The sequence below is a fragment of the Capra hircus genome, chromosome 5 (genome assembly GCF_001704415.2).
Source record: "Capra hircus breed San Clemente chromosome 5, ASM170441v1, whole genome shotgun sequence".
NCBI lineage: Eukaryota > Metazoa > Chordata > Mammalia > Artiodactyla > Bovidae > Capra > Capra hircus.
The window spans coordinates 108055408-108078446 of record NC_030812.1 but is presented as its reverse complement, the minus strand read 5'-3'; the positions used below and the strand labels follow the sequence as shown (position 1 = coordinate 108078446).

At 53.0% G+C, this 23039-nt stretch overlaps 1 protein-coding gene across 2 annotated transcripts; it reads left to right on the top strand.

Annotated features, from left to right (window-relative positions):
• On the top strand, nt 2617-20295 carry BID (BH3 interacting domain death agonist). 2 transcript variants are annotated; one of them, XM_018048713.1, is made up of 6 exons: nt 2617-2725; nt 14641-14702; nt 16533-16731; nt 17914-18053; nt 18580-18792; nt 19833-20295. In XM_018048713.1, exons 2-6 carry the CDS (start codon nt 14691-14693, stop codon nt 19842-19844), a joined length of 576 nt encoding a protein of 191 aa, XP_017904202.1. In that variant the 5' UTR covers nt 2617-2725; nt 14641-14690; the 3' UTR covers nt 19845-20295. The 2 variants fall into 2 exon arrangements, with proteins under 2 accessions (XP_017904202.1, XP_017904203.1); XM_018048714.1 differs by having other exon boundaries at nt 2712-2905.

Below are 23039 nucleotides of genomic sequence, written 5' to 3'. Positions count from 1 at the left end.
ATTATATTCTTTGGAGCCAAAGATGGAGAAGCTCTATAAAGTCAGCAAAAACAAGACCAGGAGCTGACTGTGGCTCAGATCATGAGCTCCTTATTGCCAAATTCAGACTGATATTGAAAAAAGTAGGGAAAACCACTAGACCATTCAGGTATGACCTAAATCAAATCCCTTATGATTATATGGTAGAAGTGAGAAATAGATTTAAGGGACTAGATCTGATAGACAGAGTGCCTGAAGAACTGCGGACGGAGGTTTGTGACATTGTACAGGAGACAGGGATCAAGACCATTCCCATGGAAAGAAATGCAAAAAAGCAAAATGGCTGTCTGAGGAGGCCTTACAAATAGCTGTGAAAAGAAGAGAGGTGAAAAGCAAAGGAGAAAAGGAAAGATATAAGCATCTGAATGCAGAGTTCCAAAGAATAGCAAGGAGAGATAAGAAAGCCTTCCTCAGTGATCAATGCAAAGAAATAGAGGAAAACAACAGAATGGGAAAGACTAGAGATCTCTTCAAGAAAATTAGAGATACCAAGGGAACATTTCATGCAAAGATGGGCTTGATAAAGGACAGAAATTGTATGGACCTAACAGAAGCAGAAGATATTAAGAAGAGGTGGCAAGAATATACAGAAGAACTGTACAAAAAAGATCTTCATGACCCAGATAATCACGATGGTGTGATCACTCACCTAGAGCCAGACATCCTGGAATGTGAAGTCAAGTGGGCCTTAGAAAGCATCACTATGAACAAAGCTAGTAGAGGTGATGGTATTCCAGCTGAGCTATTTCAAATCCTGAAAGATGATGCTGTGAAAGTGCTGCACTCAATATGCCAGCAAATTTGGAAAACTCAGCAGTGGCCACAGGACTGGAAAAGGTCAGTTTTCATTCCAATTCCAAAGATAGGCAATGCCAAAGAATGCTCAAACTACCGCACAATTGCACTGTTCAAGCTGGTTTTAGAAAAGGCAGAGGAACCAGAGAATCAAGTTGCCAACATCTGCTGGATCATCGAAAAAGCATGAGAGTTCCAGAAAAACATCTATTTCTTCTTTATTGACTATGCCAAAGCCTTTGACTGTGTAGATCACAATAAACTGTGGAAAATTCTGAAAGAGACAGGAATACCAGACCACCTGACCTGCCTCTTGAGAAACCTGTATGCAGGTCAGGAAGCAACAGTTAGAACTGGACATGGAACAACAGACTGGTTCCAAATAGGAAAAGGAGTACGTCAAGGCTGTATATTGTCACCCTGCTTATTTAACTTATATGCAGAGTACACCAGGAGAAACGCTGGGCTGGAAGAAGCACAAGCTGGAATCAAGATTGCTGGGAGAAATATCAATAACCTCAGATATGCAGATGACACCACCCTTATGGCTGAAAGTGAAGAGGAACTAAAAAGCCTCTTAATGAGAGTGAAAGTGGAGAGTGAGAAAGTTGGCTTAAAGCTCAACATTCAGAAAACGAAGATCATGGCATCTGGTCCCAAATAGATTCGGAAACAGTGGAAACAGTGTCAGACTTAATTTTTTCGGGCTCCAAAATCACTGCAGATGGTGACTGCAGCCATGAAATTAAAAGATGCTTACTCCTTGGAAGAAAAGTTATGACCAACCTAGATAGTATATTCAAAAGCAGAGACATTACTTTGCCAACAAAGGTCCGTGTGTTCAAGGCTATGGTTCTTCCAGTGGTCATGTATGGATGTGAGAGTTGGACTGTGAAGAAAGCTGAGCACCGAAGAATTGATGCTTTTGAACTGTGGTGTTGGAGAAGATTCTTGAGAGTCCCTTGGACTGCAAGGAGATCCATCCAGTCCATTCTGAAGGAGATCAACCCTGGGTGTTCTTTGAAAGGACTGATGCTAAAGCTGAAACTCCAGTACTTTGGCCACCTCATGCGAAGAGTTGACTCATTGGAAAAGACTCTGACGCTGGGAGGGATTGCGGGCAGCAGGAGGAGGGGACGACAGAGGATGAGATGGTTGGATGGCATCACTGACGCGATGGACATGAGTCTGAGTGAACTGTGGGAGTTGGTGATGGACAGGGAGGCCTGGTGTGCTGCGATTCACGGGGTTGCAAAGAGTCAAATGCGACTGAGCAACTGAACTGACTGCTGTGTATATTTTAACCACTTGGATACTAAGCTCTGATAAAGAATCCAAGCTGGGACTTGGCTTTTTATTTTCTCTGCTTTTCAATATGCTATCTAGGTTGGTCATAACTTGGATAACACTGCCTACATTTAAAACCTGCTCTATTATGTGACCTTTATTACATAGCTTTCATTCATTGCAAAATTGGGGCCACAGCCATTTAAGAAACAGTGGAAAGTACAAAAAAGAAAATCCAGTGACTTTGTAACTTAACCGTAAGCAGTCGATGGTTTCTGGTTATATTTCCTTCCGGTCTTTTTGTTTGTCAAGTTTGGTTTCTATTCCTGAATTTCCGTCTAGCGACTGCCCTGGTTCCTCTAGGCCTCTGTTCCTGCTTCTCGGCGCTAAGCCTCCCGGCACCGGGGGGCGGGGCGGGGCGGGGCCTGGCGGCGGGGCGGGGCCGCGGAGCTCTATGGGGCCGTGGCCGATGTGGGCGGGGCGGGAACTACAGGAAGTGGGCTCACGGCGGCTGCGCGCCCCGCCCCCGGGACGTGGTCTTTTCCCGCGCGCGCCCCGTGCGCTACGTCGCGCTGCCGTCCAGCCGCCTCGCACTGCGGGGGAGGTGAGTGTCTCCTGACGCCTGCCGTCTGCGCCCCCGGCCCCCGCGCTTCCCTCTTCTGGCCCCCTGGCTCCCCTCACCCGGCCCCCGCGCTCCGTCCCGGTGCTTCTTCCGCGTGGGGCGGCCGCGGGTCCAGGCGCCTCCCCGGCTCGCGCCGCACTGGACGTGCTACGGGCGGTGGAGGTAGGTTTGTGGAATGAAGTAGTGACCGGAAACCCCGGGAGGGCGAGACCTCAGCCGGCTTGCCGGGCGCGGGAAGCCCTTCGCGGCGGGGGTAGGAGAACCCTCACGGGGAGGGTGCTCGTCACTCGGAGGGGTGGTCTTCACTGAGGGGGCCTCACCACGGAGACGTTTCGGGCGACTCCCCCCTCTCCCCACGGCTGTGCCCTACCTGCGGGTCTGTCTGCTGCCCAGGCTTCCTCGGCGGCCTCTGCAGGAGCACGCGTTTCCAAGCCCGGTTCCGCCGTCGGGGCCCGGGTGGGTCGGGAAGGGGGCGCTCCTGGACCTGCGTCCCTGCCATCTCTGGGCAAAGCCTGAGCCCGGGCCCCCTAGTCCTGGAAGAGAGTCTGTGGTCGAGCCGGGGGAGGGTGGGAGGAGCCCGCAGGCTGCTGAGGTCGAGGTGGCTCTAGGAAGGCCCCGGGGGAAGCAGATGGGGTGGCCAGAGGGGCGGCCTGGAAGGGTCGGTTGTCTCTGGGCGGGGCTTGGGGGACTGCGCGGACCCCGTGTTGTGTGGTGGGAATGGCGACCGTGGGACTCGGGGATATGCAGGCTTTGGAGCAAAGAGCTGCCCAAACAGGGACTGGGTCCTGTTACTATTGTCTTGAGTCAGTCCATCTGAGATGGACTCTGAGGTGCTGGGGAGGGGGCTCTGCTCCCAGGCTTTCCCAGACCCAGGACTGGAGGTCCCACTCATTGCAGAGGAGAATGGCCTGCCAGGAAGCCCCAGCATTGAGGAGGAACGATGAGGGTGACCAGCCTCCCAGGGCCACGGTCCTGGCAGTGCTGGAGGTGGTGAGCGATATTGCTGCTGTTTTTCGCCTGTTGCAGGGAGAGGGCCTGGGTCCTGATCCTGGACCGAGTGCTGTGCTGGGGTGCTGGGACACTGCCTCTGGGCAGTGGACCCTCAGAAGCCTTGCTCCAGAGCTGTGGCCAGTGCTCCTGTGGCTGCATCTCTGGTGGTGGGCGGCAGGTGGAGGGAGTGTGGGCCTGGAGTGCCTGCCCCACTGGACCTCCAGGGCTCACCTGACTGGGCGCCAGAGGTCATGTGAGTGCTCACCTGAGGACAAGCCTGGAGATGGCAGCTGTGCCAGAGTTCACAGTGCCACACACACACTGATCGAAGCCTGTGGCCTCAGAGTCCGGCTCTCCTGGTTGAAGTGGGCTGCCTGGGTTCCCGACGCTACCTTGCCTGGTACCTCTGGACCTGTTAGAGCTGGGGGTGGGATGTGGTTAGGGCCCTGCCTTTCTGCACACCCCTCCCTGCTGGCAGCTGTGGGGTTGGGGAAAGCACTGGGCTGGTGCCCGGACCCTGGCCCCTTGTTGGGGCTGTTCCCCAAGAACTGTCCTGGGGCTCCTGGTCCCCCACCCCCGCCCAGGACCCAGCCCTTCCCTCCTTCTTTTTCTCCTTTTCCTGATGTGTTTCCTTCCTCTTTTCTCCCTGCTGTGCTGGTCTGAATGGGAAACTTGCCCATGAATAGCAAACGTGAGCACCCGGATGGACCGCAGAGCAGCCCCTTATGGAGGTTCTGTGGAAACTGAGTTCTCGTTGGCTCTTGGGTGCAGTGTCCAGCGTCCTGGAAGCCACCCACTTAGATGGCAAGGAAGCGGCTCGTGTGCAGTCACCCTCTGCCTGCTAGTGTCCTGTCAGCTTGGGCAGGGGAGGGCACCAGTGCCCTCTGAGTCACGCAGCAGGGCTAAGGGGCTGGTGACCTTCAGGCGCACGAAGACCTTCTGTCCTTGCAGAGGGAGGTGGCGGCCAGGAGCAAGCCGCCACGCGTGAGGAGAGGCCTCTTCGGGGTCCAGGGCTCCTGGTCACCAGAAGGCCATGGAGACATCCCTTTGCTTTTCTGTGGCTCTAAGGGGAGAGGAGTTATGGACAGAGGTCGACCTTGACGCCCCGGGGGGCTTCAGGACACCTGGCCCCCACGGGCCCTCTTGCCCCAGCCCGTGTGCACGCATCTCTCGGGCCCGGGGAGGGCAGGGTGGCGGGAGACACGGACGCTGGACTGGGAGCGCCTCGTGGGGGGAGTTGCACTCCCAGGGCCTGTGTGTGGGGTGGCCCCCCCACGCATCTCACTATCCCCTCCTTCAGGCTGCGTTTTTGTAAAACCACTTTTTTGAGAGATTTCCTATGCTATAAAATTTGCAGACTTGAAGTGGTTTCCAGTGTATTCGCAAAGGTGTGCAGCCGTCACCACAGTCTAACTTTAGAGTGTCTCAACAGCCCCAGAAGAAACCACGCACATTGTTGGTCACCCGCAGTCCCTTCGTCCCCACAGCCCCAGGCAACACTTTTTTCTGTGGATTCACCAGTTCTGGGAAGTTCACATCAATGGAGTCATACCCTGAATCATTCCATGAGTGAACTCTGGTTTTCGGTGCCTAGATTTTTTTTCACTCAGCCTCATGTTTCAGAATTCATCCATGTTGCAGCCTGTATGAGAAATTCTCTCCCTTTTATGGTCAAATAATATTCCATTTTATGGATCTACTACATTTTTCTTACCCCTTCAACAGTTGATAGACATTCGACTTTTGATTACTTTGGATAATGTCGTGATGAGTGGGCGTGTGTCTTCCTTTCTGTTGTATGTATACATACCTGGGAGTGGAATTTCTGGGTCATGTGATAACTCGTAACATTTTGGAAAGAGTGAAGAATCTTCCTGACCCAGGGGTCGAACCTGGGTCTCCTGCATTGCAGGCAGACTGTTTACTGTCTGAGCCACCAGGGAAGCCTAACACTTGAAGAGTTGCAAAACTTCCAAAGCGTCTGCACTATTTTCCACACCTGCCCTGGCCCCCGGGAGATCTGTGCATATGGGGTGGGGTCCCGACTGATCCACGTCTTTGCTGCCTCTTGCTGTTACCTTTTGATTCCAGCCATCCTAGTGGATGTGAAAGTGAATCTTCACATTCACTTTTCTTTCTTTCTTTTCTTACTTCCTCCCTCCCTTCCTTTGCACTTTATGCTTGGCTTTTAATAAAGATTTCAGTTCCCTAACCAGGGAGCCCTAACCACCAGGAAATTCCCCTTCATTGCGGTTTGATTAGCATTTCTGTAGTGGGGTCACACAGAGTTGGACACGACGGAAGTGACTTAGCATTTTGGCAGCAGTGGTTAATGATGTTGAGCCTCTTTACCTGTGCCTGTTGACCATTTGTATGTCTTTGGATCCTGTTAAAATCTTTCACCCAGTTTTCAATTGAAATGTGTTTTTATTGTTACAAGAATTCTTTATATGTTTTGAGTACTAGTCCCTTGTCTGATAGATTACTTGCAAGCACTTATTTCCCAGTCTGTGGATTGTCTTCATTGCTTCTGTCCTTGGAAGTGCAAAGGTTTAATTATCAAGAAGTTCAGTTTATCTGTTTTTCTCTTTGTATGGCTCGTTCTTCTCTTATATGGTGTCCTGTCTAAGAAACCACTGCCTCATCCAAGGCCATAAAGTTGTATCTCTTTGTTCTCTTCTGTGATCTATTCTGAGTTAGATTTTGTATATAATGTGAGAGAGGGGCCAAAAGTGTGGCTTTTGCTCCCATGATACCCAGTTCTCTCGGTACCATTTGTTGAAGAGCCTGTTGATGACGCCGCTCTTGACTCCCCTGTCAGAGATGGCTGCACCGTCGGCATTAGGGGTTGTCTCTGGACTGTCGCTCTGCTCCGTTGCCAGGACCACTGCCTCGATTATTGTCACTCAGTCACTGTCGCTCAGTCGTATGTCTTGAAGTCGGGGAGTGAGTGTACCAACTTTGTTCTTTTTCTCATTGGCTATTCTGTGCTCCTTGCATTTCCTTATGAAAGAGGAACCATTTATCTCTTTCTGTGAAAAAGCCTGGTGGGAGCTTGTGGGGAATCCTGAGTCCGTGGGTGTTCTTCCAGCCTGTGGCCCGGAATGAGCCCGTTTCTCTAGATCTGTGTTTTTCTGCTGCGAAAAACTTGCGCAGTTTTCAGCATACAGCTCTTGCACTTCTTATGTTCAACATGTATTCCAAAGTATTTTGTTTTTCTCGCTGCGATTCTAGTTCTGTTTCTTTTTTGGGTGTTAATTGCTGGCACATACAAGTACAGTGGTCTTACACAGTTTGTGTCCTGCAGTGTTGGTGAACTCACTTGTTACTTGCTGGGGTGTTTTAGTGGATTCATTGGGCGTTTCCACATGTGAGCTCTTGTCTAATCAGGGTGTCTTACAGCCTCTCTGCTGATGCCAGTGTGTGCAGCCAGGGTTGAAAACCAGTGGTCCCTAGGCCTTAAGACGGAGCAAGGACCAAGTAGGGCAGCAGGTGAGGGAGCGGTGGGGTCTGTGGGGAAGCCCGAAGGCGGGAAGCCCAGCCCAGAGGAGGCAGAGATTGGCGTCCCACACTCCAGCTTCTGCCCCTGCGAGTCCAGGCGGTGCGCGGTGGAAGTGAGGCCACAGTGTGTCCCGGGGAGTCGTCAGGGAGCCCGCGTGGGCGCTGGGCCGGGCTCCCACTCCACTCGCTTCAGGGGAGGGACTCGCGCAGCTGGCTGAGTGGAGCTGGCAGCCGCCATACAAACCCATGTTTTCAGAAACTGGCTGAATCATCTTACTGGTTCCTTCATTCATTCATGAGCTAAATAAGACATATTTCATTTTCTTATTCTATATTTGTAGGAAAATCATGGTTTTGCCCTTTCTCTGTGTTGGCAGTTGCATGCCTGGTGGACTTGGCCCCAGAGGCCATGTCTCAGGCCAGCGGAACAGCTCTGTCCAGACAATGTTTGGCTGGGTTTCAGGTTTGCACGCGTGGACAAGTTTCTCCACTGGTGGTCTTGCTGACTGTGTCCTTGTGGGAGGTGTGGGAGGTCTGTCTGTGTCGAGCAGGAGAGGACAGAGAATCTGGGTGGTCAGATGGCGGTTTGTGTCCTTGGTGTCTTGAGCTCAGTTCATAATTTTGTGCCACCACAGGGAACCAGTCCTTGCATCTGGACGCGTGAGCCTTGGTGTTTGTGCGTTTGCTCTTGACTTGGCGCTGAACTTGTAGGACTGAAGCTGGGTGCTCTCTGTGTGTTGGAAGGAGTTTGGTTGTGAAGTATCTTAAATTGGAAGAACTGTGTCCTCATTGGCTTTTGAACCTAAATAAATAAGCTCACGTAAATCAAATTTATCTAAAATTTCCATGAAATCAGGAAATATCATTTCTAATGGTTTAAATACATTAGACTGTCAAAAAATTAAAAATACACAGATGCAAACTCAGAAATGCTTTAAGAATGTATGTTCACAAACACAGATGCAGAAAACAGACCAGTGCTTACCCATGGGGAGTGGGCTTCCCTGGTGGCTCAGGTGGGAAGGGATCTGCCTGCAGTGCGGGAGACCTGGGTGTGATTCCTGGGTCAGGAAGATCCCCTGGAGAAGGAAATGGCAGCCCACTCCAGTACTTTCGCCTAGAGAATCCCATGGACAAAGGAGCTTGGTAGGCTACAGTCCACGGGGTCACAAAGAGTCGGACAAGACTTAGCAACTAGACCACCACCAGGGGAGAGGGGAAGGGGGGAGCACGATGGGGTTAGGAGGTTAAGAGGTAACAGCTACTGAGCATAAAATAGATTGTAAAATACTGAGCTCAGAGGGCAGTGCTGCACACCGCAGGGAACATAGCGTTTTATAATAATTATAAACGTAGTGTAACCTTTAAAAACTGGATACTATGTTGTATACCTGTAACATATAATATTGTACATCAACTATATCTCAGTATAAAAAAAAGTACAAGTTCACATAGTTAAGGTAAATCTTTGGCAAATGAAAATAAATTAATAATTTTGGATTTAAAAAAGCTGTGTTTTCTCTGATTTATCAATATTACTGATAAATCAATATTTAATATTGATTACATGTAATAATCAATATTCACTAACTAGTGAATTGTATATTATATGCTAATTGGTTCCTCTCTGCCCTCCGCGCCCCACCCCCCTGCCCCGCAAGCGTCTATAGGTTTACTTCTCAAATCAACTGATACTATTCTTAGTGTTTAAAGTTAGGAGAAATGTAAATTTGTTTCAACTAAACTGAATAGAATTCTGACAGTGTTTTTAACAGTCTTCCAAAGTACAGCGTGAAGACTGAATTAGTGATGGCAATCACTGTATATATGCCCGGGCGATGTCTAAATAAGACGGGACCCAAAAGCACTGGGCTCCAGGTGTGTTTGGAGTGTTCTAGTGTTCTCAGCGGGGCTTTGTCTTTGGCTGGCACCCCTGAGTGTGTGTGTGCCTGGGGCAAGCTCAGAATGTGTGTGGCTGGGAAGTGACATCTGATCCGTGTGAGACCCAGGCACCTGATTCTCTGTGAAAGAGTCAGTCACTTTGGTTAAGTATCTTAATTAAAACGGATGGCAGAGAAAACTGTTGTGTTAATAGATATGCTTCTGTTTTCAAGGGAAAGGTCTAGTTCCTCCCCCTCAACCTTTTGGTCTCTAAGACTCTTTTACACACAAAAATGACTGAGGACCCTGAAAAGCTTTTTGATTAAGCAGGTTTTATCTGTTTTCTGTGTTAGAAAGTAAAACTGGAGAAAATTTTAAAATATTGTTGATATGTTTGGACATATCAATGCCCATTGCTTGTTAACATTTTTTAATACAGTGTGTTACAAAACAAAGTTTTTAGTGAGAATATGGTTTCATGATGTTGCAAATCTCTTAAATGTCTGAGTCTGAAAAGAAGCTATGAAAATTTGCTTGGTTTGTTTGTTTTTGGAGTTTTGGCCTCACCACATAGCTTGCGGGAACTTAGTTCCCAGACCAGGGCTTGAACCTGGGCCCCTGCGTTGGAAGGATGGAGTCCTAACCACTGTGCCGCCTGGGAAGCCCTAAAACGATAATTTTTGATGCTTTATGTTCTAAAGGGGAAAACAGTCCCACCAAGAACAAAGTTTCATCAGTTATGAGGAGCTAAGGGGTTCTCAGTTCACTGACAACTGTGTCCCATTCCTCAGGCACCCATGACCCCATCTTAAATGACCAAGTGGACTCTGATGGTGCTTCTGAAGGTTGGACCCTGAATTTAGAGAAAAGATGTTGTTTTCAGGATATCTTTTACACCTACAACTATCATTGAGACTTCCCAGAGTGCCCCCAGAGAATCCCACAGGCCATTCATCTTCTAAAAGGAGAAAGTATGTAGTTAATCAGCTTTGTTTGACGTGTTAACTGTGGGAAGAGCAGCTGTCTGAAGAGGTGCTGGTTCAGGCTTCCTTGGTTTAGTTTACAGGAAAATGTAACGCTCGTGAGTGTTGCAGAAACCCTGTGCTCCATGGGGACGCCGTCGCTGCCCATGATCTGTTTATTCTCAGGGGACACAGATCACGAGAGACTCGGGCCCTCTCCCGTCGGCTCTTGTTGGAGAAGCCCGTGAGTCGCCGCTGGCAGGCCCTGCCCTCTGGAGGCGACTCGGGCCTTTCCAGTGTGTACCCCCGGTAGAGGACAGACTCGGAGGCTCATGCAGGTGGTTGTACTGGGCACTTTGAACTAGTGCTACTGCGAGAACAGGCTTCAGCAACTCCGAGCTGCGCCTGGAGCTCTGGTGAGGGTCTCCGGGCTCTTCTGGAGGCAGGCAGTGGGGTGAGGCCGCGGCGGGGACCTGCTGACTTGCTTGCAGCAGCGCTGAGATGGTGTTTCTTCCCTAGATACACGAGGAACCTTTCTCTTTCTGAAACTCTCTGTAGCCCATACACATCTGTTAGATGGAACAGACATCTAGGTCCCCCTGATAGAATTAAGTTTCCTCATTTTATGTGGTGGCTCAACAGCGAAGAACCCACCTGCAATACAGGAGACCTGGGTTTGATTCGTGAGTCGGGAAGACTTCCTGGGGGAGGAAATGGCAACCCAGTCCAGTATTCTTGCCTGGTAAATCCTTACAGACAGAGGAGCCTGGCGGGCTACTGTCCACGGGGTTTCAAGCAGTCGGACATGACTTAGGAACTAAATAACAACAACAAACCGTCACTTGCATAGGTTCAAAAGGACTTTTTTTTTCAAACTTTTTTCATTGTGGTGGAATAGATGCAAAATTATCTATATAATCATTTTATGTGCGCAGCTCAGTAGCATGAATAAGGAATTAGTAATTCTCTAGAAACAGACATGATTTCCCGTGTAAGTGGAGCCGGGCAGCATGTGTCTTCCTGTGTCTGGCTTGTTCGTTTGGTGTGACGTCCTCAGCGTCCCTCCACGTTGCCACAGGCGCCTGTTTCCTTTTTTTTTGGATGTGGGGGAGATGTATGTCGACCTGCACTGAGGCCCCCACCCCCACTGTCCTGTCCAGAACCCTGCCGTCTCACCCGGGCCGCTGGCCATGCTCTGCCCCTGGGGTCTGACTCCTGTCACTTGGCACAGTGTCCTCCGGGTCCCGCGTGCGGCAGGTGCCAGGACTTCCCTCTTTCTGAGGCTGAGCAAGGCTCACCGTGATGGGCGCAGTGTTCGTCCGCTCACCCGTCGTGGACATTTGCACTACTGCCCTTTGTTCTTTTTGCCGAGATGTAGTATAGTTTGACAAATCAAGAGCCTTCCTGGGAATGTCCTATCTCTGAATGGTGCTTGTGCGAGCCACTGCGATATGCCACTTGTCTCAGAACTGAGCTGCCTTTTAGGGAGCGAAGCCTGCAGAGCCCCTCAGGAAAGCCAGTCTGGGCCAAGGGTCCCCGCCTGCCGTGGTGGAAAGGAAGGTTGCCTCCTGCAGGCCAGGGAGCCTGAGATGACCAGAGTGCCCAGGACAGAATGTACAAGTGGATGGTTTCAGAGCAGCCTGCCCGGTCCTCACCCACAGTGACCAGTCACCCACTCACAGAGAGTGAGCAGCCCAGAGGGGGTCAAGTCAGACTGCTCTCTGGGGCAGTCCAGACGTGATCGCTGACAGCTCCGATTTTCGTTCCTGCCTGTGACGTGCGGCCAGGCTGGCCATCACACAGGTGGCCCTGGCCAGCAGGCCCCCAGCTCTCTCCCCTCTCTCTCTCTCTCTGCCCCACAGAACTGCCCCCCACATTTGTCTGCCACGCATGAGTGTCTGATCAGTATCCCTAGTCCCCTGACCAGGCTTCCTTTTCTCCAGACAAGTCCCACACGTTTAGAGGAGCAGCAGGTGGTGGGCCCTACAGCATTGCTTCACCTGTCTGCTGCCCTCAGGGTGGCAGAGTCCGACCAAGGTTCCTGGTGAAAATTTCCAGACAGAAGGTGATCTTGTGACCTTTTGTTGCTGTTCAGTCGCTCAGTTGTGTCCGACTCTTTGCGACCCCATGGACTGCAGCACGCCAGGCTTCCCTGTCCTTCACCAGCTCCTGGAGCTTGCTCAAATTCATGTCCCTTGTGACAGTGATACCGTCCAACCATCTCATCCTCTGTCGTCCCCTTCTCCCCCTGCCTTCAATCTTTCCCAGCACCAGGGTCTTAACTATGGAGTTGGCTGTTCACATCAGGTGGCCAAAGTATTGGAGCTTCAGCTTTAGCATCTGTTCTTCCAATGAATATTCAGGACTGATTTCCTTTAGGATTCACTGGTTGGATCTCCTTGCAGTTCAAGGGACTCTCAAGAGTCTTTCTCCAACACCACAGTTCAAAAGCATCCATTCTTCGGCGCTCAGCTTTCTTTATGGTCCAGCTCTTACATCCATACATGATGATTGGAAAAACCATCGCTTTCACTAAATGGACCTTTGTCAGCAAAATTATGTCTCTGCTTTTTAGTATGCTGTCTAGGTTGGTCATTGCAGAAGGCAATGGCAACCCACTCCAGTGTTCTTGCCTGGAGGATCCCAGGGACGGGGGAGCCTGATGGGCTGCCGTCTATGGGGTCGCACGAGTCGGACACAACTGAAGCAACGCAGCAGCAGCAGCAGCAGCAGGTTGATCATAGCTTTTCTTCCAAGGAACAAGTGTCTTTTAATTTCATGGCTGCAGTCACCATCTGCAGTGATTTTGGAGCCCAAGAAAATAGTCTCTCACTGTTTCCATTGTTTCCCCATCTATCTCCCATGAGGTGATGGGACTGGATGCCATGATCTTTGTTTTTTGAGTGTTGAATTTTCAGCCAGCTTTTTCATTCTCTTTCACTTTCATCAAGAGGCTCTTTAGTTCTTCTTCGCTTTCTGCCATAAGGGTGGTGTCATCTGCATATCTGAGGTGATTGATATTTCTCCCTGCAGTATTGATTCCAGCTAGTGCTTCATTCAGCCTGGCATTTTGCATGATGTACTCTGCATAGAAGTTAAATAAGCAGGGTGACAATATACAGCCCTGACGTATTCCTTTCCCAATTTGGAACCAGCCCATTGTTCCATGTCCAGTTCTAACTGTTGCTTCTTGCCCTGCATACAGGCTTCTCAGGAGGCAGGTGAGAAGGTCTGTTATTCCCACCTCTTTCAGAATTTTCCACAGTTTTTTGTGATCCACACAGTCAACGGCTTTAGCATGGTCAATGAAGCAGATGTTTTTCTGGAATTCTCTTGCTTTTTCAATGATCCAGCGGATGTTGGCAATTTGATCTCTGGTTCCTCTGCCTTTTCTAAATCCAGCTTGAACATCTGGAAGTTTTCAGTTCAGGTACTGTTGAAGCCTAGCTTGGAGAATTTTGAGCATTACTTTGCTAGCATGTGAGATGTGTGCAATTGTGCGGTAGTTTGAGCATTCTTTGGCATTGCGTTTCTTTGGGATTGGAATGAAAACTGACCTTTTCTAGTCCTGTGGCCACTGCTGAGTTTTCCAGATTTGCTAGCATATTGAATGCAGCATTTTAACAGCAGCATCTTTTAGGATTTGAAACAGCTCAGCTGGAATTCTGTCACTTCCACTAGCTTTGTTCATAGTGGTGTTTCCTAAGGTCCCCTTGACTTCACACTCCAGGATGTCTGGCTCTAGGTGAGTGACCACACAATCGTGGTTATCTGGGTCATGAAGATCTTTTTTGTATAGTTCTTCTGTGTATTCTTGCCACCTCTTACATCTTCTGCTCCTGTCTCCTGGAGGTGAACTGGTTTTCTGTTCTGTTTTTAACCTCCTTTGTATGTAGGAACCATATGGAATTGCCAAGTTTGACTTTTTGCTCTACAAAGCAGCAATTCATTGGGTTTAGCCTAATACTGTGTATAAGCAGAGTATGCTGGGCATACATTTTAAAATGGGTTGCTCTGTTGAGACCGACTGCAGACACGTGTTACTCTATTTGGGTGTCTCTGCCATGCACGCAGAGCTCTCAGTCTAATGTATTTTCCACATCGGGCGCATAATCTTCTAAGATTTGGTCTGATGAGCTTTCACCTACGCAGTTGTTTAGTATGGAATTGACGCCGTCCCGAAGCCTTAGTCCCGTGATTGTCAGGTAGACATTCTTTATCCTCCTATTACACACCTTCCCGTGCAGCCTCGGTGCCTTGGGGCCTGCAGCCAGGTAGGGTCTGCAGTGGGACAGATCCGTGGAAGCGTCTAGGAATTGCTCATGGAGGAAGCCCAGCGCTCTGAGTGTTCACTTAGAAACTGCCTGGGAGCCAGATGGCCCTCTCTGCCTGACCAGTGAGCTCAGGGTGGGACGCTGGACCTGAGGTGGGGGGTGGTCTTGGTCTCATTTACAAGGAAACTCGGGTCTGTGGCCCGGGGTGCAGATGAGGGGAGCCAGAGCCCAGGTGCCTCCCTGTTATTCCCTGCGGGGCCCCATGCCCACCCTGCATGTCCTCTTCCAGGCCGCCCGCCCGGAACCCTGTGAGCCGGAGCCCGCGAAGCTGCTTAGGCCATGGATTTGAAGGTCAGATGATGCGGTGGTCATGGCGGGGGTGGGGCGGGCTTGGGGTAACTGGAGCACACAGCCCTTGTCTGCTCACTGCCTGTGCCTGGTTGATCCTGGAAAGCAAGACGGGTTCAAGGATGTAGGGTCCTTGAGTGGGTTTAGGGTTCAGAAGGGAAGCTGTGGCTGGGCCAATCAGGACCTCTCATCCATCTCCTTCCCACAGTAGCTTGGGTGGTGTCTTGGGGCGCCCCCTCCCCCCGGGCTCTCCCTCCACACCCCCTCCAGCCCTTCGGGCGCGGCTGCAGGTCTGGGGCCCTCCTGGTGACTTGTGAGCTTGGGCCAGCTTTCTGAATCTGAGCGGACAGCGTTGGGGAGGCGTGCTTGGTGTCGTTTCTGGAGCAGCATTGTGCCAGGCATGGGGCCTTATGCTTCCCAGCCTGGTGGATCAGGAGCCACTCGGGCAGGAGGGTTTCGGGGAGCTGCCCCTGTGCGGCTTATCCCAGTGGCCTTAGGGTTGGGGGGATGCAGAGATTCGCTCCTGGGGTTTGCTTTCCCCTTTGACACGGGAGTGCCCCACAGTTGGATTCCTGGGGAAACACCCCTCAGCTTCCTCTTTCTCCCTACTGTCAGAATTTTCATCCTCTTAGAGATTTTTCTGATTTTTCACCTTTGTTAAGTGCTCAGCTCAGCAGCATCAAGTTCACTCATGTGGCCATATCCCCACCAGCTCTCCCTCAGCCCTGTCCAAGAAGAGAGCCCTGGATCAGGATGACCTGGCCTCAGCGTGACATCTGCAAAGACCCCCATTTCCCAGTTAGGTCCTGCTCTTGGGGGACGCGGTCCAGCCACCACAGCTCCCTCCTCTCCGGACCAGGACACCTCCCGAGGCAGAGGGAGCACCTTCCGCAGCCTCTCAGCTGCCTTGTGCCACTGGCCTCCCTGTGAGGATTTAGTAGTAGAGCCGTTATGTGCATGTCCCCTTTTAGGACGAATTCTGGAGTAGAGGCTGAGTACCAATACATAAGCACTCATTTTATGCATTTTATTTAAAGCACTTTGCCCTCTAATAACTGTCCTCTAAGCGTTCTCTGATTTTTTTTTCTCCCTTTTCACGCTTGGCTGCACCAAGTTAGTTGTGGTACAGGATCTCCTGTCGCCGTAGCACACGAGGTTTTAGTTGAGGCATGTAGGATCTAGTTCCTTGCCCAGATTGAACCCAAGCTGGACCCCCTGCCCTGGAAGCGTACAGTCTTAGCTACTGGGCCACCAGGGAAGTCCCTCTGATTAATCAGAATATTTTTCTAATCTTTTCTAGTGAAAAATATTAAAGGAGTACATTTACCAGGGGTACGTTTTCCCAGGATCACTTTCTCCTCTTGGCCCTTCAGCCCAGGCTGTGAGCCAGGCGTTCCTGGTCTCCCCAGACGCCCTCTCACCCCAGCCCTGCCCGCACATGCTCTTCTGGTTGTAGTGTCCCGCCTGTCCCCTGTGCTGCTTGTGGGCCGGCAGGGGCTTACCCACCTGAGGGTGGCCAGGCCTCCCCAGAGGCAGGTGCTGTTTGTGGTCACCAATGCCCTAGTGTGCTGAAAATCTGCTTTGGCACAGTGCCATCCTGGGCCCAGGAGACAATGGGAGCGGAGGCCAGCAGGGCTGGCCCTGACCCCTGCGCCTGCCCAGCCTGCCTCCCCCAGAGGCAGCAGCCGGATCGCCTCTTGCACGGTTGGAGCCGTTCTCGACGTCTGCAGAAGGGAGGCTCTGCGCACTGGCCCCTGCCTGCCCGGAGGGTGTGCAGGCCTTGGACCAGTGAGGCCAGGCCAGGACCACGTTCCCACAGCCCTCTCCTTGCAGGTTAGCAATGGCCCTGGCCTCGGGGACGAGCGCACCACAAGCCTGCTGCTGCTTGGCTTCCTGCAGAGCTGCCCCAACTCCTGCTTCCAGAGGGAGCTGGAGGCGCTGGGCCACGAGTTTTCTGGGCACCTGTTCCATGACGACGAGCTGCAGACGGACGGCAACCGCAGCAGCTACTTCTCCGTGGCAGCGGAGACAGGTAGGCACGGGCCAGCCTCCTCGGCCCTGGGGCCTTAGGGCTTGGCCCCCCCATGTCTGGTGCAGCAGGCCTCTCGGAGTCTGATCGGTGGAAACCCACTCAGCTTCCGGAGGACTCTAGGCATCAGTGTCCCCCATGGATTCACGTCTGTGTGCTACTGCCATGCCGACCTCCACGGTCACCAGGCAGTGAGGACCCCGGGCTCATTCCTGGGGCCGGGCTGTGCTCCCAGCTTCAGCTTTTACCATGGTGCTGCCTCCACGGAGGCCACCGGGAGCCCCTTGGGAACTCCCCAGGGAGCCTTTTCAAGTTGTGAGTCAGCCTGTTCCTGGGAGGCCTGGCCTGGAGCCACCTCTTAGGAGGTCCCCACCAGCCAGGGCCCCCTTGGGGACAGAGTAGGAAGGTATGGGGGCAGGAGGGGCTTTGCTGTCAAAACTGCTGTCCCTGGGGTCCCTCCTCTTACCACTCCACCCTTAGACTTCAGCGCCTCACTGGAGGCACAGGGCAGGGCCCTCAGGTAGGAAACTGGCCTGTGGGTCAGGAGCCTGATGATGTTTGGCAGTAAAGCGGACAGGCCTGGCCGTGTTCACTCGGCTGGATGGGGAGGCCAAGGGGGCTGCTGGGGGGCGGTGGTGGCAGCTGGTGCAAACACCTGAGGGGGGCCAGGCTGCAGCGGCACCTTGGGGCTGAATGGTCCTGTCAACCAAGCAGTCCAGGTCAGAGGTCGTGGCGTATCCCTGAGCAGAGAGCGGGCACGTGGGGGGTTCTGGGGGGAGGAGGGGACTACATGCGAATCTCCAGGTCCAGGCATCTCACTGGCCCCGCGTGGGGCAGGAGGAAGGACGCAGCGCCCGCCCCTCTGAGTGTGCGCGTACCTGTCCTGTGCCCACTGTGCACTGAGCTCTGCGCTGTGTCCTGAGCCTGGAACCTTCTCTTGGGGGGGGGGGCGGGGGGGGAGCTCAGAGCATTAGGAGGGAAGTGCGGAGTGGGGTTGCTGTGCCTTAGGAGAGCAGACCCAGAGGCAGCCGCTGGGGCGATAGATCACCGCAGCTTCCTGGACGGCTGCTCGCCCCCTTAGGGCGACTAGAGCGCTCCACTGCTCTAGTTGCCCTAAGCAGTTGTGGGTGCCCCGGGGGAGGGTGTGAGCGGGCGTCACCTGAATCTGCCTCCTCTGGATGTTAGATTCTGAGCGTCAGGAGGAGGCAGTCCGCGAAGTCGCCCGGCAGCTCGCCCAGATTGGGGACAGGCTGGAGGGCAGCATCCGCCCAGGGATGGTGGCCAGCCTGGCCTCACGCTTCAGTGTCAGGAGCCTGTCGGAGGAGGTGAGTGGGGAAACCGTGGGGCCACTGAGGTCTGTCCTCCGCCTCCTGGCAGACAGACCAGCGTGACCTCCCACAGAAGCTGGAGGGAGGATCAGCTTAGAGAACTGTCTCCCGGAAGAACTGTCACCAGGCCTCTGAAAACGTGAACCTCAAATCAGGCTCGGGAGTTGGGGGACAACACCCTTAGTGTCACGAGTACGACTCCTCCCAAAACGGGGCCTGAAACACTCGTGCCGGGCCCGGCGGGTCAGCTTCCTGCCCCCAGAAGGCCGTCCACTTAAGGAGCCTCCCGGTCATCGTGGCTCCCAGGCCACTGGCGCCCTGCCTCACTGTTGGTTCAGAAGGTCCTCTGGGGTCCGGGGGTCCACGGAGGCCTTTCCCTGCACCCATGTGCTGGCCTCAGCCCTGGGTGGGGACTGTGGTCTCAGATGCCTTCGAGCAGGAGGACCCGCTGTGGTGTTGGGGGTGGGCACACCTGCCCCAGCGGGAGGTGATGGGTAACCACACCCCGCTTCCACACGCACAGGACAGGAGGCAGTGCCTGGCGGACGCGCTGGAACAGCTCATGCGAACCTGCCCTGCGGACGTGGACCACGAGAAGACCCAGCTCCTGCTCACTATGCTTTTGGCCAAAAAGATAGCCGACCACTCGCCAGCCTTGCTCCGAGACGTCTTCCGCACAACGGTGACCTTCATCAACCAGAACCTCCTCGCCTCTGTGAGGAACTTAGTCCGAAGTGTAAGGCCCAGTGGTGGACGAGCGCTGCCTTGGTCTCCCTCCCCCACCCGCCCCCTCCCTGAGTGCTGGGGTCCTCACTGCGGGAGTCATGCAGGAAGATGGTGTGGCCATGAATGCCTTTCGAGCCTCCTCAGCCTAGTTTCTGAGACGGCTGCTGCCATAGGCTCTTGAGTGCGGCTGGGGCAGGAGGTGGGAGTATGGGGGAGGGGCAAGCACAAGCGATGCGCCTGAGCTGGGCTTCCCTGGTCTGCGCTCAGCGCCACCCGTTCACAAACGCGTGTCAGTCCAGTCGCTCAGTCGTGTCCGACTCTGCAGCCCCATGGACCGCAGCATGCCAGGCCTCCCTGTCCATCACCAACTCCCAGAGTTTACTCAGACTCACATCCATTGAGTCGGTGATGCCATCCAGCCATCTCACCCTTGGTCGCTCCCTTCTCCTCCCACCTTCAATCTTTCCCAGCATCAGGGTCTTTTCAAATTAGTCAGCTCTTCGCATCAAGTGGCCAAAGTACTGGAGTTTCAGCATCAGTCCTTCCGATGAATACTCAGGGCTGATTTCTTTTAGGATGGACTGGTATAGTTTAAATTAAAACATGCTTTACCTTGGGTGAGAGGTAGAAAGGGGGTAAAAACCACACGTTTGTCCTCCAACCAGAGTATTAGAAGTCTGGTTTCACAGACCAGCTGGAAGGGAAGTAACATGCCTTATCTGTAAACTCGAAGATACTGGTGAGTGGAGTTTTGTGTGTCAGCAGCACTGCTCAGGTGTCTGACCCTTTTACTATGTCCTGATGAGCCAAGCATTCTCTGTGCATGGCTGTGAAGTTACATAGCCATTTATAACCGGAGGGTGACGCCAAGTCGGCGTCAAACCAGGCTGAACTGGTGGAAGGAGAGAAGCCTTTTTTAACAGCTTCCAGACCCTGCAGGGCTGCAACAGAACCTTAGTAGAGCCGCTTGGGTGCTGACTGTGGGCCTGAAAGTGTGGAGTCCCGGCTCAGCGACCCTGGCCCACCCCAGCTCCTCCTCTCTCGCTCCAGGAGATGGACTGAGTGGACCACTCGGCAAAAGCATGACTGTGAAGACGCCAGGTGGTGTCAGCGTTGTGGCTGCTGCCTCCACGGACACGGAGCTTCGGCCACTGATCCAGGCTCAGAGAAGACGGCTTGAGACGATCACTGAGTGTCACCTCACCACTTTAAAGCCCGGGGCTGTTTGACTTGCTGCATTAACGTACTTGGACGAAGATGTTCACATGCACCTGTGGATATTTCTTCTGCATCCATCCCCACACTGTGCCTTTGTCTGCTGTTAGCCGGGAAGGTCCCCACCTGAAAATCACCCAAAAGCAGATTGGGACTTCCTGGTGGTCCAATAGTTAGGACTCTGCACTTCCACTGCTGGGGCCTGGGTTTGATCCCTGGTTGGGGAACAGGTCCCACAAGCCTTGTGGTGCAGCCAAAAAAGAAAATAAAAGCTAACTGTTCAGATAGAAAACAAGAACACAATTGTTTTTAAAACAACTTTACTTTTTACAATCGTGTGGGACTTACCAGTGGTCCAGTAGTTAAGGCTGTGCTTCCACTGCTGAGGCCTCGGTCTGATCCCTGATTAGGAACTAAGATCCCACCCGCCTCATGGTGCAGCCAAAACGAAGGGCCACTGCCTGCCATGTCCAAGGAGGACCAGGGAGGGCTGGAGGGGAGTCCCTGTACTCCTTAGAGTGGGAAATTCCCCTGTAAACAGCCTTCATACCAAGCAAGTGCAGGCTTTCTGTTTAAGGACCAAACACCACAAGAGGTTCTGGACTCAAATAATGGGAAATCCAGGCCTCAAGTACTCCAGTCAGGAACAACAGGCAATTAAAAGGTATACAGGTGATTTAAAGGCCCACGGTAACCAGTCTCCAGGGTAACTAAATGCACCCTTTTTTCTTTGATAGAAGTCAAGATTTTGATAAAATTTTAAGCTGCTGAAGCAGCTACTGCCTATCTGTGAGTGATCTTACCTGCGCACCTTCCAGCCCCGCGCCCAGCTCATCTGTGCCTAAGCTGCTGCTTCAGGCAGAACAGGTTTCTAGGCATGAAAGATGCAAGAACAGACTTACACATTCAGCATCTGTGGTAGTTTCCTTTCCTAGAGACAATACAAGACGCACCCAGAGCAATCGGGACTTTCCTGGCGGTGCAGTGGTTAATACCTGCCTTGTAATGCAGGGGACACGGGTCAGGGAACTGAGACCCCCACACGGGGTTGCGGGGTGGTGGGGGGAGCTAAGCCTCTGCAACTGCTGAGCCCACATGGCAACAGAATATCCCACATGTTGCAGCTAAGGCCCCGTGCAGCCAATGAAGGAGACACTAACAAAAGCAGTCAGCCCCCACCGAATGAACCCGGGAGCACTTACAGTTAGAAGACAGCACAGCCTCGTCCGCTCCCAGCGACGAGCGGCGTCTAGGACTGGGTCTGCTCCACGTGTAGTTCACGCTGGGTGTGGCTCCCGGTCGCAGGTCACTGGTGACAGAAACACCCATGTTAACTGAACATGTCGTCCTGGGGAAGAAGGCGAACATGAGTAACAGTTAAAGTACTAACACGTTCTTGTTGCCAAAACCACTTCTCTATTCCTTGAGTTCAAACTTGCCAGAAAAGAAAAACAGCTATGTGGTTCAGCGTCAAATGTGCAGCACCAGAGGGCTGGGCCTCAGGCCGACAGCTGCAGGGCGGTGCAAAGTCTAAATGCAGGTAGTGTGGTCCAGCATCCGGAAACAGATCACCCAGGTTTAAAGGGTTCACCTCGGTGGGAGCACAGCGAGTCACTCACACAGTCAGTATAGCTCAGCAGGGAGCTCTCTCTCAGTAGGGGGATGATTCTCTTCCAGGAGCAGTTAAAGGTGTTGTAAAAGCTTTCTAAAGCACCAAATAACCCCACTATCTCTTAGAACACTTCACCTTACCTACCACTGTTCTGCTTATGTTAACTCAGTAATCCTCTCTTTTGATAAAGTTCACGCAGGTTCTGGTGTCAGATTTTCCAGACCAAGTGAGATACTGTTGGTCACGAAGCAAGGTGCATGGCTCTTGTCCCCGCGGCAGTCTCTCCTGTGGACTCCCGACCCCGAGTGTGTCCCGGCCACCCGGCTCGGCCTGTCCTAGCAGCTGGCACCTCTTAGGTCAGGATCCTTGTGCACAGAGGGGGACGTGCATGGTGACTTTAATTGAGCGATGGTTACAGAAAACGACGTTCAGTCACTGAAGTCTGGAGGCAGGCTTGCTATGCACGGGGGCTGCTGGGGACCCAGCGCACAGGGCTGAGCTGCCTCTGGGGTCACAGCCCTGGAGCCACTTTCTCCTTGGCAAGTTCACCAGCTGCGCCTGCTGGGTCTCGGGCTGCTGTCAGACAGCAAGGCTCGTGGTCTGGAGGGAGCCCTCCTGAGCGCAGGGCAGGAGTTTCCGTGTGGACGGAGTCTTCAGTCCTGAACTTCGCCTCCCGTGCGTTCTCCCGACGCTGCTTCCAGCAGAGCATGCTCTTCCCAGAGCCGAGCTCTGCGCCTCCCCCGACGCCAGGCACAGACGCAGATGAGGGGAGAGCAGAGGGGCTCAGGCAGGAAAGGGGCCGCCTCTCACCTCAGCACTGTGGAGGGGTGAGGGGCGGAATCCACACGCCGACCTCCGTCAAGGAGGCACAAAGAAGCCCTTTTAGTCTGAAGGAAATGGACAACTAAGACACCAGGAGAAACACAGGAGGCCCAGGAAAACAAGTGAGCTGTCTGTCCCTCTGGTGCTGGCCAAGGACCCAGCCCCTCCAGGCTCAGTGGGCGAGGAGGTGTCAGCACGCGCGCTGACCGCGCAGTCTCCCGCGAGCGCGTGTCCCGTGCACTGGGAGGGCCCCGCAGGACACACCAGTGCCGCATCTGACACCAGACAGGCGGCGGTGCTGACGTCCGGACGCACCCTGGGACCAACCGGGCTTTTGCGGGCCCAGACTGTTACCATTTACCACAGAGAACATAAACCAGCATTCTTTAATTCTGGTGTTTTCCTCAAGAAACCTTGAGTGGCTTTCGCCAAGTGATCAGAAGTCATGACCTTCAATAGCACAGTAAGAGTGCCGCAGACCCAACAACCAGAACCAGCAAGGGCTTGGCACAGAGAAAGCCCCGCTCGAAGGCGGAGCCGCCTGGGTCACCACTGAGCAATGCCTGGCCCCGCCTCACTCCTGCCGTGGAGGAGGTGGACCCCAGACC

Excerpts from the sequence above, each read along its gene's own strand:
- BID (XM_018048713.1), top strand. Across the intron at positions 16,732-17,913 it reads CTCCGTGGCAGCGGAGACAG|ATTCTGAGCGTCAGGAGGAG; the intron begins GTAGGCACGGGC and ends TCTGGATGTTAG. Across the intron at positions 18,054-18,579 it reads TCAGGAGCCTGTCGGAGGAG|GACAGGAGGCAGTGCCTGGC; the intron begins GTGAGTGGGGAA and ends CCACACGCACAG.